This window comes from Archocentrus centrarchus, chromosome 2 (genome assembly GCF_007364275.1).
Source record: "Archocentrus centrarchus isolate MPI-CPG fArcCen1 chromosome 2, fArcCen1, whole genome shotgun sequence".
NCBI lineage: Eukaryota > Metazoa > Chordata > Actinopteri > Cichliformes > Cichlidae > Archocentrus > Archocentrus centrarchus.
Window position 1 is genome coordinate 19,873,061 of NC_044347.1, and position 14,195 is coordinate 19,887,255.

Consider the following 14,195-nt stretch of genomic DNA (forward strand, 5'->3'; position numbering starts at 1 on the left):
ATGGCAGCTAGCTGAAGTATCTCTGAAACTGAATCTCTAACACCAGCTTTCCACTGAGCACTTCTGGGTCTGTTTGTACAGTTGGTACTTCCTCTATGCTGTAAATCGGATCTGATCTAACGTGGGAAAATTCCCGCCCTACGTACTGATGTTATCATTTTTCTAGGGCTGTTACAAAGAACAAACACAAGAGAGCTCATGTTAAAAGGTTAAAGCAGAAATGCTGTTTAATGCCTCTTTATGCTTACATTGTAGAATTGATGATTTATTAAACAGTAGTGGAAGAAATAGAGACTACGATACGAAAATACAAGCTAAAAGTCATGAATGGAAAATGTCAATTTACAGTAAACGATTACTATTAAAATGCAAAGGACTAAAAAAAAAAAAAAAAATGCATACTAAATTATAGATTCAACTATAGCTGGCATGGTCCTGGGCTGGGGTTTCTTTTTTTGCTTTCTCAGGTGGAGGCAGACAGGCTCTGCTTTGGAGCCTCCCAGTTTCATGAGATCCTGCTGGTGACAGTTTAAGTAGTTTAATAGTTTTTGAACACATCTCAAAAGTTAGGAGAGGGCAACAAAAGACTGGAAAAGTGGTATTAAAAAGAAGCAGCTGGAGAAACATAGCTGTGTATAAAAAGAACACAGAGGCAGAGTTCACATAGTTCACCGTGCCGTCCACAAATACAGGTTAACGCTCTATCATGCAGAGAAGAAGCCATACTGTATGTGCCATCTTCTCTGTGCCATAGCTCGTTTAAAATGGACTGAAGCAAAGTGGAAAACTTCTGTGGTCGGAGGAATCGAATTTTGAAATTGTTTTTGGAAAACGTGGATGCTGCATCCTCCGGACTAAAGATGAGAGGAACCATTTGGCTTGTTATCAGTGCTCAGTTCAAAAACCTGCATCTCTGATGGCATTGGGGCCTCTGGAATTGGAAGCACACACATCTGGAATGGCACCATCAATGCTGAAAGGTATATACAGGTTTCAGCTCAGTTATGCTCCCATCCAGAAGTCTTCTTCAGGGAAGGCCTTGGATATTTCAGTGAGACAATAATAAACCACATATTGCATCTATTATATCAACATGGCTTCACAGTAGAAAAGTCCAGGTGCTGGACTGACGTGCCTGCAGACCATTCACCAGTTGAAAACATTAAAAACAAGACATTTTGCAATTGGGGTTGTATTCACATTTGTAATCTGTGAATTAATTTGTTACTAAACCTCAGAAAAACTGCAAAAATAAAGTAGTGCATTGTAAATGTTCCATTTATTAATGGCTTGGACAACAAAAGACTGTGAGAAGGCTTTTTTTTTTTTTTGGATAAAGTTTCTGTGAGAGCTGGAGTAATTTATATTTCTATGAGGATGAAAAGGATGTAGGCATGAGAGCCACCCAGTGGTTTAACAGTAGCATTAAATATGACAGGAAACAGGAGTTTTAATGCACTAAGACTGAGTGATTCAGTGAAAAAAACGAACAGATTTAAAGTTCAGAATTCAGCTAAATACTGAGAAAAGTATCATCCATCTTTTAATTCTGATGTTTTGCCTCATGATCTGATTATGTTAAATGCACTAAATATGCCATTATAAATCAACATAAGACCTAAGCAGCAACTGATCTGCAGGTCCAAACAATAATTTTAATGTTTTACACAACTTACATTTGTAATTTTGAGTAATTTGATCATTATACTTACTTGGATAGTATATAAATCAGTACTTTCTTTCCCCTAATAAATGTACAGATAAAAAGATCTATAACACACAAAAGAACAAATGCCATCAGCAGAACTGAAACATTTGATAAGAAGCTTTAAGACTGCGGTGTGTAATTTCCTGTTACAGGATATGTTCAATTATATCACACTTGACAATCTGCCAGAACGGAAGAATAAAAAAAATAATCTGTGATGTGATATCATACACAGTCGTAGATGTGTGGAGGCCGGGTAAACAGGAGACATTGCAAATCAGTAACAGAGCTGCTGACCTCAGCTGATGTTTAAACTGGAACTTTTATCACACGCACAGATCCGTTCTGGCATCTCCCGGCGCTGATCGAGCAGTTTCTAAGTCGAACACAAACAGTCGGTGCAGCCCTGCAAAAAAATAAAATAAAATAGAAGAAGAAGGCCACCTAAAGAGGTCACTCAGTGTGAAGCCATAAAGAGAAACATTTATGAGCATTTTCAGTGCTATCATATCAACATTAACCCTTAACATGAACGGCTGGTCTTTGCCTTCTTTTTGGATGCAGTAATCATGCATTGAGGTTTGCACAGTGCTTCTGAGTATTATCAGCTTGCATGCATGGGGCATACCAGTTATTGTGGAGGGACTGCACGAGGAGATTTACCCTGTAATCACGTGGAATTTTTGGTGATCTCTCCACAGCAGCAGGTAATGAAGTGGAATGAGATCAGAGTGGAATTAAAAGTGCAGCAACGGTTCTGCCACCCACTGAGATGAATACACTTCAAAAAGTCATGTGCAGTCCTGGATTAAGCCTATCGAACATTTGAGAGCTACAGAAAGTGCCGTCAGCCGCCTGTGCTCCCTCTCAGCCTCCCGGAGGCAGAATCTTTAGGTGACACGAATCCCCTGGAAGCACAAGTTCAAGAACACATAATTACAGATCTCTGTAGATCTTATTGAGGGGCACATGAGACCTAGTGACTTGCAAATGGCTAAGAAAGAACCAGGAATAAGAAATTGTGTTCACATTTTCAGAAAACTTGACCTCTGACCTTGACCTTAAGGTCAAGTCCACCAAGATTTGAACTCCTCCAAGATTTTTAGCAGATGCATCCATGGTGTGATTTTGAACATCCTAGGTCACACGGTTCTTGAGTTATCCCCCTGCAGGGTGACGAAAATACCCCATCAGCAGGCATCTGCCAGTGTCCTCAGAACAAATGATCAAAAGTTAGGTGCTGCTTTATTTTTTGCTGTGGACACGGCAGACAATTGTGGACAGAAGCGCATGTGATGAGCACATTTTAAATAATCTGTTTGCTTTTTTTAATTTAATTTTTTATTTATTTATATAGTATCTAGCTTTCCAAAAAAGCCTCATTTGCTTTAAAATACTTTAATCTTCTATTTCTTTCAGTAGTCCCCCTTTTTGGTTGTAATTTTTAATAATAATAACACTAAAGATATTATCTACTCTGTGGTGGTTGTCGTTGTAATAGTAATTTTAATTTAATAAGCAATAAATTAGCATTCCTTGTTTTTGTTGCTATTTTCATCGTTATTTCTCCCGTTGGTGAGCTTTTGATTTACCTGTTTACTTTTTAATACCTGAATTGGAGCTCTGGGCCTTTAAGAGAGCTGTGGTTTCATGAATGAAACGCAGCCATTCATAAAAAAAACACCGGGGACGGGCCACAGAACAGCCTTGACGACGATTGGCTCGTCCTCTGACTGACTCTGTCTTCTAGCCAATAGGAGGGCAGCCCTGCGCTCGATTTAGCCGCAGCTATCTGCGCTCCTCATTGAGAAAAATCCATAGCTGAATGATTAATCGAGGAGCTGCAGGGGATGTAGGAGAGGAAATCTGCGACGAGTTCGGTTTTCACACTGCCAAGAAACTTCACTTCCCGAGTGAGTCCTCCTTTCTTATCCTATCGCTTTATTAAAAGCTGGCGCCTGCTCGCTCTTGATTACATAAACCCCAAATGCATCGTCGTGTTTTGCTACAGGCTGCGAGGGGCGCAGATACGCTTTCAGAGGCGAACGCCATTTTCTTAAAATCAAAGGCATCGCTGCGCTTTTTCCCCCCGAGTATGTGCCCTCTGCACTGCGGCATTTTCCCCTGCAGCGGCTTTTTCAGCGTATTGGCGCCGGGAATCCTTCACTCTGTCCGTCTGTGCGGACATTTCTCAGTGGTTAGCTGGTCGTCCCCCCTCCTCCTCCTCCATCTTCACCACCTCCTCCTCCACCAGCTAAGGATCGTGTTTCACTTCATTGAGAAAAACAAGGAGAACCCGGGAGCCGTGCCGTTCTCTACCGAGCGTCACGCCAAACTCCATTCACAAATCTTTCAGTGGGACCTTTTGCTTTGTTGTGCGCATAAAAGGAGTAAACTGGAGCGATCTCGCCTTGGTGGTGTCGGAGCGAACGGAGGCAAAAGTTGGGTGACAACTTTTTCGTCGGACATTCACGCCTTCAGATGAAATCGATTGTAGAGGTTACCTGCGGCAGCGCGATACTTTAACCCGAGACTGAACAAACAATTATGCAAGAAGGGGAGTAGACCATTATCCATGAAATAGGTTTTCATTGTTTACTTTTATGCCATGTTGCCTGAGCTTCAGTTGGACTCTTAAGTGTTTTCAATCAGATTAATATCAATATTTTTCAAAAGAGAAACATTAAAAACAATCTATTTACAAAGCTTTGTAAACTATTAAAACATTATTTTAATAATATCACAGATATGGCTCTTACTTTATCATAGGCACTAGTATCAGGCTGGACCCCATTTTTGCCTTTAAAACCTCTTTAATTCTTCGTAGCACAGATTCAACAAGCTGCTGGAAACATTTCTCAAAGATTTTGGTCCATATTGACATGATGGCATCACACGGTTTGCACGCTGGAGAAGTGAATCTCCTGTTCCACCACATCCCAACATCACATGTGTGCTGATCTACATTAAAGCTGTTCAGGAGCCATTTCTGGTCTAGTTTTCCTGAGTGAACTGTAGCCTCAGTTTCCTGTTTTTTAGCTGACAGGAGTGGCACCCGCTGTGGTCTTCTGCTGCTGTGACCCATCTGCTTCAAGGTTTGACATCAGAGATGCTCTTCTGCAGACTTTGGTTGTAATGATAGGGAGGCAACAGTAACTCAAATAACCAATCAACTTGAAGCAGCAGTCTGGCCATTCTCCTGTGACCTCTGACATCAACAAGGCATTTTCTCCCAGAGAACTGCCGCTCGCTGGGTATCTTCTCTTTTTTGGACCGTTCTCTGTAAACCCTACAGATGGTTGTGTGGGAAAATCGAAGTAGATCAGCAGTTTGTGAAATACTCAAACCAGCCCATTTGGCACCAACAGCCATACCGCGTTCAAAGTCCTTTAAATCACCTTTCTTCCTCATTCTGAGGTTCAGTTTGAACTTCAGTAGGACATCTTGACCATGTCTACACGCCTAAATGCACTGAGTTGCTGACATGTGATTGGCTGATTTAGATATTTATATTACAGCAGTGTATATTAAGCAAGTTGGATTATTGCCTAAATATATTAATGTTGGCATATATTAACTTGATGTTTAGTCATTGTGCTCTGCCTCTTTAAAAAAGTAATCTAAGACTGTTCTCTAGTACATCAGTCATTTTCATGCAACATAACCTGCAGCCTTACTCAGCTTGGATGTTTAAACTATTATGTCACCTTTTTAAATCCCAGCTCTCAGCCTGTAAACTTTCAAACTGTTAAAACTGCTGTCTGAACTGTTGGCTTTGTGATAACCACTGTAAGCCCTCTTTTGGGCTCATAGAAAAGGATGATGATAGTATGGATGTAGGGGTAGGCCTGATGGGGAAAATGGACTGCGACAGGCAAATTATTCTGCTGAATGGCTCCACTAAATTCCAGATATATAAACTTCCCACTGCTCCTCCCAGGGTGAAGACTCCTGCAACATGGAGGGTTTTTATGACCAGCAGGTTCCCTTTGTGATCCCTGAGAGTGTGAGTCTGAAATGTTGTGATTTCATGCACTTATTATTTTTATTTGTTTTGTTGCATGTATGCTGAGTTTCATTCCTTTGCCTGTTTCCATAGAAATGTCACACACAGGAAGCAGAGAAGTGTCTCAGTGACAGGAAGAGGAAGTTCATGGACACCGAGCTGGCTCAGGACACGGAAGGTACGTCTGCCGCGTGTGCTCAGTGTGCCACCGTGTCTCTAACTGCAGGTGTGTGCACGAGTCATCAACTTCATGTGAACTGTCAAATAATTTTACACACACACATTCCAACAAATAAATATGAAACTGTTCTGCAGAGCTTTTCCAAGACCTGAGTCAACTCCAAGAAATATGGATTGCAGAAGGTAAGCATCACTAAAAAAGTCAAAAAAGAAACTGAACCATCAGCTGTGTTTACCAGAGATATTATGCATGTATGATATTTGATGAGAAGCGTCCTCAAACATCATGTCTTTTTTTTCTTCTCTCTCTCAGCTCAGGCTACAGATGACGAGCAGTTTGTCCCAGATTTCCAGTCCAACAACTGTGAGTACTACTTCTCGGATATTTGGAATTGTTGCTAGTTGTGCTCCAGTGATGGCGCACGTGATTTATGCATTACAGTCCCCGTGACGCTGTTTTTCCAGCAGTAGTAGAACTTTGAAAAGATCAAATCCAGCAGTGAACTGAACCCAGCTGTTCGTGTATGGTGGTCAAAGTACAGACATTGTACTTTGACCAACAGTGCCCCAAATATGTGTTCATCCACAGCTGAAAATAGTTCCCATCAAATATAATCTTTCCCAGCTGCTTTATTAGAAATGAAAATATAGTGTTGAGCCAATTTTAAAGAGTTATAGCTTCTTGATGGGCCTGGGACTGAGCATTTAGTTGCTGGCCTTTTAAAGGGGATTTGGATATAACAGGTGGGGGGGTAACTGGTGCAATGTTTTTTGTTTTTTTTTGATTGTTTGTTTTTTAATTATACTTTTTAAAATTCAAGAGGAGCTACAGCCATCTTTGCTATTAGCTAATGCTACTCTGGATAAACCTAGCTGACCTCCCTTATTGTGACTCATCGTCTCAAAGGTCACCGGTGTAAAACCTGTTGTTTACAGTGTTCACATTCGCTGGCATTTCCATCTATAAGGCACACTAACCTTGGAACTTTGCCAATTAAATGATGGTCATCACGTGCCAGAGGAAATGAGGGGAGATTTATTAAAAAAAAAAAAAAAAAAAATGCCACGCACTGTAGTTGTTTGAAAATGTACAGATAAGGCATGAGATGAGGAAATGGTGCATTTAGTGCTGCTGCCAAACACGTACTGCATGTGACTACTGCTGTTGTAATCATAGCTGCCTCAACAGAACGACTCCCGGTGCCGACAATAAAGCTGACGTAGAGCGTGTCGTGGATGGAAACGTTAGCAGCGTGGTGTCATCGGCGCAGCATGCTTATGAGAATCTCACCACAGATTCCTGGAAGGCTGAGATCAGAGGATTTTTGTGTGTGGAGGGGCTTTCAGAGATGCAGATGTGGGGAACAAAGGCTGGAAAAAAGGATGTTAAAGGAAAACCTAAAATCAATATCTTGTCCATCTCGGTCACGGACTACGACCTAGCAGCCTGCACTGCTGGCAGAGCTCGTGTAAATAAGACGGTATCTGTTTTATTTATGAGAACGTGAGATGAAGAGCTGGAGCCATGCAAGAGGAAACTATACTTAAGGTGTTTTGTGAGGCCTTCAGCTTCACAGAAGTGCAGTGCTGAAATACTGGAGTGCCCCTATTTAATCTGAGGTGTTTTGGCTACTAAATTATCAACATATAATAAAGGGGTTATGAGGGGAAACACAGAGTCTGAAACACCTGCTGTAAATTCTTATTTTGGACAGAGGCTTCAGATATTTACTCACCATGGTGAGCAAATGTTTGCACCAAAGCTGCCATCTAATAAGTCTCTGTTGTGTTTAGGTGTAGGTTTGGTTACGGAAGTGCTGCTTCAACAAGCACATTATTTCCCACCCATGCTCCCAGAAGTGATGTCTGTGTAATTGTAACCATTACCCTCACCAGGGAACCAGCACCAGGGAGTTAGAGGCAAATTAGAGGCGTGAGCCTTGATCAGCTGTGTAAAGGTGCACAGTACCAAAATGCCTGTCTGGCATCTGGAAACCTCTCCAAACAATCTGGTAACATCTAAAGAAAGGGCATTCATTTCTTCCTCTGTAATTATGTGTATATTATTTCCCTGTATGTGTCTTTTGCAGTGATGTTTCATGGACTGGCCGCCAGCAAAGTGAAGCGAGAACCGAGTCCGTCCAAAGACTTCTCTCCCTGCAGAACGCCTCAGGCTGACATGTGCCTTTACAGTTACAGGTAACCTGTTCATGTTTTAAGCATGTGCGTAATATACTGCAATACTGCTACGATCCACCAGGCAGACTAAAGTTTTGGATGATGCACTGTTACCTGGTCTCCTCAGTGCCTGTGAGCCCGCTCCGACTCCAGCCTCCACACCTGCAGTACGACATGGCTCCGTCCACCCTGCTGGACCTCCACCCTTACAGAGGCAGTTACAGCCATCTACCCCCCAGCTGACCAGCAGCTGCTCCCCAAACCATGCTCCTGCCCTCAGCCCCTCCCACCTCCACAACCTTCCACAGGCCAATCAAAGCCAGCGGTTCGCTGTGCCGCATCCCCCCATCAGCTGCTCCGGTGCGTCTTTCAACTCAGAGCAAAGGTGAGCTCTAACATTTTACTTTTATATGATTTAAGCCGGAAATGGATGAGCTTCAAATCCTTCAAACGTCCACTTCTTTCTTTGCCTGTCCGCGCTTCAGATTCCAGCGGCAGCTGTCAGATCCCTGCCTGTCCTTCCTCCCTCCGAAGAAGACTGCAAACACGCCGTACCACCCCCCCATCCGTGATGGACGGCCAATGTATCAGCGCCACCTTTCAGAGCCTGTGGTTCTACAGGCCCCCCGAGGGTTTAAACAGGAACTGGTGGACCCGAGATACCCAGAGCCAGGGCCTCCTGCTTCAGGTCCGGCCCGTCCCCAGAATACCTTCAGCCATGTCACAATCAAGCAAGAGCCAAGGGACTTCGGCTATGACTCAGGTGTGTGTGCGTGCGTGTGTGCGTGTGTGTTAGATGTTTATTCAGTACAGGTACTGCATCTGTGTGGGTGGACAGGTGCAACTGAATGAAATATATTTATGTCTGTTAGGGTAGTAACACAATCACATGCAGTCTTTGAATAAATGAAAGTTATTAGCCACAAATGGCTGCAGGTCTGCACTGAGACACTTTAGATTTGTTTGCAGTTGTTGAAGATTTGTGACTTTTGTGTCTCCCAGAGGTTCAAACTTGCCAGTCGTCATTTGAGAAGTCTTCTGTTTTGTACCAAAATAGCAGTGCAGGTGAGTGTGTGTTGACTTGGCTTTAAAATGCGTTTTCATGTTGCCTAAGCTGCCACAGCCTTTTAACTGTATACTTTGCCCCACAGGATTTGGCCACGACAGAGAGCCATGTTTGTACTATGACGACACCTGTGTCGTACCAGAAAGACTGGAAGGTAAGACACTGACTTACAAAATAACCCTTTAGACATTCATACTCACGGGATATGTGGAGGAGCCAGCAGAGGTCTGTGAACTAATGGTTCTGTGTGCATTAGTAGCATTTGCATACAGCTGGTCTGAGCACTCTGTCTCTAGTGGTACAGCTGGCATACTCTGGAAAATTGAGTAATGTCTGTCCAGTGAGACGAGGTTAAAATCAGGATTAAAAAACCATAAGAGTGCTGGGTTAGCAGGTGTGCTACAGGGGAGCGAACGATGTTACACACGACCTCGGCGTCAGCTGATGACTGGTGAGAAGCTCCTCCGGGATAGTGGTTTTAATGCAGTCAGTATCACCAGTGTACTCAGTGCAGTCAGATGGTCCCATGTTCAAACAATGCAGCTCTCTGCTGGCAAGCAAACACAATGAGCCAGGGTTAAAAAAAAAAAAAAAAAAAAAGGTGGGCAACTTTATTAGTAACTGAGTGATTGAGAAAATGCTAACACAAAAAAAAAAAAACAGCACGAAGGAGCTGCTGCCACTCAGCATGCTAATGTGAAAACTGGTCAGAATGGCATTGCTGGTAATTGAGCAGGAAATCCTTTAATGTAACAGTTTTAAGTGCCCAAAGCAGGAAAGATGAGCTCTGCATGTGTGTCTTGTCTTACCAGGTAAAGTGAAACAGGAGGGTCTGCCATACCAGCGCCGTGGCTCCCTGCAGCTCTGGCAGTTCCTGCTCACACTCCTGGACAACCCGGCTAATGCGCACCTGATCGTTTGGACGGGACGAAACATGGAGTTTAAGCTGATCGATCCCGAAGAGGTCAGCCATTGCATACCTAGTGTGGGACTTTAGAAGAAGCTTAATATTAATAAGACTTAAAAATATTGTTTTTAAAACAGTATTAATCCCTCCCCCATCATGCATTTTAGGTGGCTCGCCTCTGGGGGATCCAGAAGAATAGACCAGCTATGAACTACGATAAGCTGAGTCGCTCACTGCGGTACTATTATGAAAAGGGCATTATGCAGAAGGTAAACTTCTACATATGTATGAGTTTCAGCTCTTACTTTAAGGCAAACAGAAACATACCAAGAGTCTGTTTTAATCGTTTAATAAGAGTAATTAATTCCTTCTGCAGGTGGCTGGTGAGAGGTACGTCTACAAGTTTGTGTGCAACCCCGAGGCGCTGTTCTCCATGGCTTTTCCAGACAACCAGAGGCCAAGTCTGAAGCCTGACCCGGATGCTGTCCTACCTCCTAGCGAGGAGGACGGCACCCCCCTCCCCAGCTATGAAGATGAGGCTCCTTATCTGGTTGATGGAGCGGAACAAAGCATCCAAGGACTGGGTTTCCCTGATGGCTACCCGTACTAGACTCCACAGCCTGGCAGCTGAAGTTATTTTTAATAAGGTGTAACCTATAATTACTGAGCAGTGTTTGAGAACGTTAGTATGATACCTGCATTATCTGTCACACAAACACAAGAACTGGAGAACTAAGTGTGTCTTTTCCACATTTTTTTGTTTGTAAAATCATTATTATTATTATTATTATTATTATTATTATTATTATTATTATTATTATTATTATTATTATTATTATTATTATTATTATTATTATTATTAGGCCAGAAAGCTGAAAATCAATTGATCTCTGAGATGGTTAAACTCACTCAGGGAAAAAAGAAAACACACACGTAGTTCTGATTTGGATTCACGTGCTACAATGTTTTACAAACACCTGGAATTTAACTTTTTTTTTTTTTTTTTTTTTTGAGCAATACATAACCAGATGTTTTCAGAAAGAAAAAAACTTCATTGTTTCAAAAAATTTTGCCAGAGTGGTAAAATTAAGACAAAGTGGTAATTACACAAAGAAAAACAATTTTAATGGAAGAGGTCAAAGATTCTCATTAAAGCCCGTCAGAATTTTAATGTCCTGTTATGGCAGAGGTGTAGCAAAAATGGCCCGGCTCTCAGGCTGGAATTTGACGGTCAAAATACCACATTTTGCATTTTTATTATAAAAGTACTTTTTTTTTTTTTTTTTTTTTTTTTTTTTTTAAAACTGCATTCTTGAAATATTCCAGCTTTTCCTTGTGAAATTGTGATGCTCATGTTTTAACTAACTTTTTTTTAAAAAGTTTAGTTTGTTTTGTTTTTTCCTCTCAAAATGCTCCAGCTGTGTCTTTAAAACCTCTTTTTGTTAGTGACAGTGGTCTTGATACGGTTGTAATTGTGTAGCATGGCCATCGCTGTAGTTCTCATGCTTGTGAACTCTGGGATTTGTATTCCAACCAAAAAGTATCTGGAAGCCATGGCATTCCTTTATTGTTTTTGTTTTTAACCTGCTTGAGAGGGACTGACTTGTATTTTCCAGACCTAAGAACTCTCCTATAAAATTTAGTTGTTTTTGTGTACCCTTTTCTTGTTTTCAAAGCTGATATTTTTGGCGAGTTTTTCCTATTGCTGTTTTTGACAAAGGTACTGCTTCTATTTTTGATTCAGTCACACTGCCTCTCTGATGCCAATAATAAGCATGGACTTTCTTATGAATGCCTCAGAAGTTCATGTCCTTGGATAGTTTTCTGCATTTTATAGAGTTTGTTTGCTTCAATGTGTAGAAAAAGTGTATAATTATATATGGATATATTTTTGCTAAAGGCTGCATTTTTCCTGCTAAAGTATTCCATCAGCCTTCCAAGGATATACCCATTAACTCCTGCAGCTAGATGGTGGATGTAAAGGTATATTTTGCTATATGATCACCTGGTTGTATAAGATACTGAAACGGGTGTGACTTCTACCCTTGGATACTGTTATTCGTGCCTTCTGTTGATCTTTACTGATAAAATAAACTATTTTACTCTTTTCTCTTGCCTCACAGTAGATCATTTCAAATTCACTACTGTGATCAGTGAAGAAAAGCAAAGCGGTTTATTCAAAACGATGGAATCAACATTTAAGACGGTGTCTCCACTGTGAGTGAGCAGCAGCGCCCTCTGCAGTGCGCAGAGAGAAGTGCAAAAGCTTACAGCACCTGGTATTCCCAGGCGGTCTCCCATCCAAGTACTGACCAGGCCCGACCCTGCTTAGCTTCCGAGATCAGACGAGATCGGGCGTGTTCAGGGTGGTGTGGCCGTAAGCGATTGCTACATTCAAAAACAGACTTTTTATACGTGCTGTGAAAAATACGTTCTTATATTTTTATTTGATTTGTCAATATCTATTATATATTATTATAAATATCTATTACATATATCTATATTTATTTGATCTAGCGACCTGTGTAGGGCGTACCCGGCCTTTCGCCCCATGACAGCTAGGATAGCCCCCCCGCCCCGCGACCCTGTACAGGATAAGCGGAAGAGGATGTGTGGATGTACGGATCCCCTTGGCCGAGGCCTTTCTGTGTGGAGTTTGCATGTTCTCCCCGCCGCGGCCCATCGCGTATAGGTGTAACGCAGTAACAGCCAATCAAATCGCAGCTTTTTTGTCCAATGAAAAAATCGCTTGATTATTTACGTTATTGTCTGAGCGCAGGTTCGAGTCCTGCTGTGGGCAAAGCTTGTGTTACATTATCAATGAATAAACACCAGTTTTTCTATAGGAAATGTGGATAATGTTCATTTTGAACATTGCTTTTTTTCTTCTTATACACTGTTACAGACCGAGAGCTATTTTTCTGCAGTGTGTACCTATAGTTTCACTAAGTACATAATGAAGAATAAAAGGTATCATAACATTTTTGAGATACACATACCAGAGATATTAAAGTCCTCTTTTTTCCCATCAGTTTATTTTTGTCATCTAGATAACCCAGTTTAAATAAAAAGACTGAAGCTGTAACAGATTTATTGTTCTGTAATCACTAATCTGCCTGCTTATCTATTCTTTATATCACCTGCATTTTCCAGTGCTGTTAAACTCAATACTGACATAATTACTGTTGTTCAATCATTTTCTTGCCTGCCTTCTCTAAGCCAATTAACCTCATTCTGAATGCTTTAAATCTCATTGCTTTTCTTCCATTCTGTCTTTCAGACTCATTTTTACAACCCATCTCCTCCTTATTGTGATCACTCAGGGCCCCATCCAAGCTTCCATCTTCAGCTTCACCACTATCAGCTTCTAAACTCTGGAGGGGTCCTGTCCTAACTCCTGCCACCTCTGGGATTCTTTTTGCTATGATGGATTATTGGAGTCTAATTGCAGAATCACTTAAGTTATTTCTGTAACTTCTGATTTCAATAAATCATCAAAATTTTCCATGTGATCTCCCCTTATTGAACTGTTTTTGTAGACAGAGCCAGAAAGCAATAACCAAACCAAAGATAGAACACATCAGACTTGGATTATCTCCTACGCAGTCATATTTATTATAACATAAATAGAACAGAAAGGTTAGAAAGATAAAAGCTGTAACTCCTATACAAAAAGCATGGACTGTATTCATTATGTGAAGTGTTTTAGGAATAACAAGATTCAGAGGGTGATGCTCAGAGGTGCATTCTCGTGAAAATCGCCTCAGGCAGTGGAACAAGTCCAGTTTAACAACAATGTTTGGATTATAATTTGTTCGAGAGGCACAAGAGTTTGCCAGTGGTCCAGATGTGGCTGCAGCAATAATAGCAGGAGTGGTTTTCCAGGCATCCCAGTCTAGATTTTCACCAGGGATGCAGTCCGGGATCTTAAACGGTGCACAGCAATCCCTAAATGCAAGAAACACAAATATATTTAAACGTGTATATTATTAGTTGTTTATTAAATTGATCTTGAAAAAAACAACTCTATTTGTTCAGACAATTAATAGTTTGAATGACAATGAACAAAAAAAAAAGATGACTGTTCTGACCTGTCCACCCAGTGGTATCCTGCCTTTTCCACTCCATCTTCATTGCTGTCTTCAAAAGT

The 14,195-nt window shown here is 41.4% G+C and overlaps 1 protein-coding gene and 1 non-coding gene across 3 annotated transcripts; one reads left to right on the top strand and one right to left on the bottom strand.

Annotated features, from left to right (window-relative positions):
- The first annotated feature begins 3,516 nt into the window (after nucleotides 1-3,516).
- Nucleotides 3,517-12,135, top strand: LOC115792965 (ETS translocation variant 5-like). Of its 2 annotated transcripts, none has more exons than XM_030747632.1 (13): nucleotides 3,517-3,621; nucleotides 5,649-5,714; nucleotides 5,808-5,940; nucleotides 6,030-6,077; nucleotides 6,208-6,258; nucleotides 7,985-8,093; nucleotides 8,200-8,457; nucleotides 8,558-8,835; nucleotides 9,075-9,137; nucleotides 9,224-9,292; nucleotides 9,951-10,102; nucleotides 10,213-10,314; nucleotides 10,422-12,135. In XM_030747632.1, exons 2-13 carry the CDS (start codon nucleotides 5,667-5,669, stop codon nucleotides 10,653-10,655), a joined length of 1,545 nt encoding a protein of 514 aa, XP_030603492.1. In that variant the 5' UTR covers nucleotides 3,517-3,621; nucleotides 5,649-5,666; the 3' UTR covers nucleotides 10,656-12,135. The 2 variants fall into 2 exon arrangements, with proteins under 2 accessions (XP_030603492.1, XP_030603501.1); XM_030747641.1 differs by having other exon boundaries at nucleotides 5,808-5,892.
- Nucleotides 12,136-12,309: 174 nt separating this feature from the next.
- LOC115799501 (5S ribosomal RNA) lies at nucleotides 12,310-12,428 on the bottom strand. The gene has a single exon (XR_004021586.1). It is a non-coding gene; the product is annotated as a 5S ribosomal RNA (ribosomal RNA).
- Between the last annotated feature and the right edge of the window lie 1,767 nt (nucleotides 12,429-14,195).

Coding starts and splice junctions, on each gene's coding strand:
- LOC115792965 (XM_030747632.1), top strand. CDS start 5,667: ATGGAGGGTTTTTATGACCAGCAGGTTCCCTTTGTGATCCCTGAGAGT. Junction 5,715..5,807: donor CCTTTGTGATCCCTGAGAGT/GTGAGTCTGAAA, acceptor CTGTTTCCATAG/AAATGTCACACACAGGAAGC. Junction 6,078..6,207: donor AGAAATATGGATTGCAGAAG/GTAAGCATCACT, acceptor TCTCTCTCTCAG/CTCAGGCTACAGATGACGAG.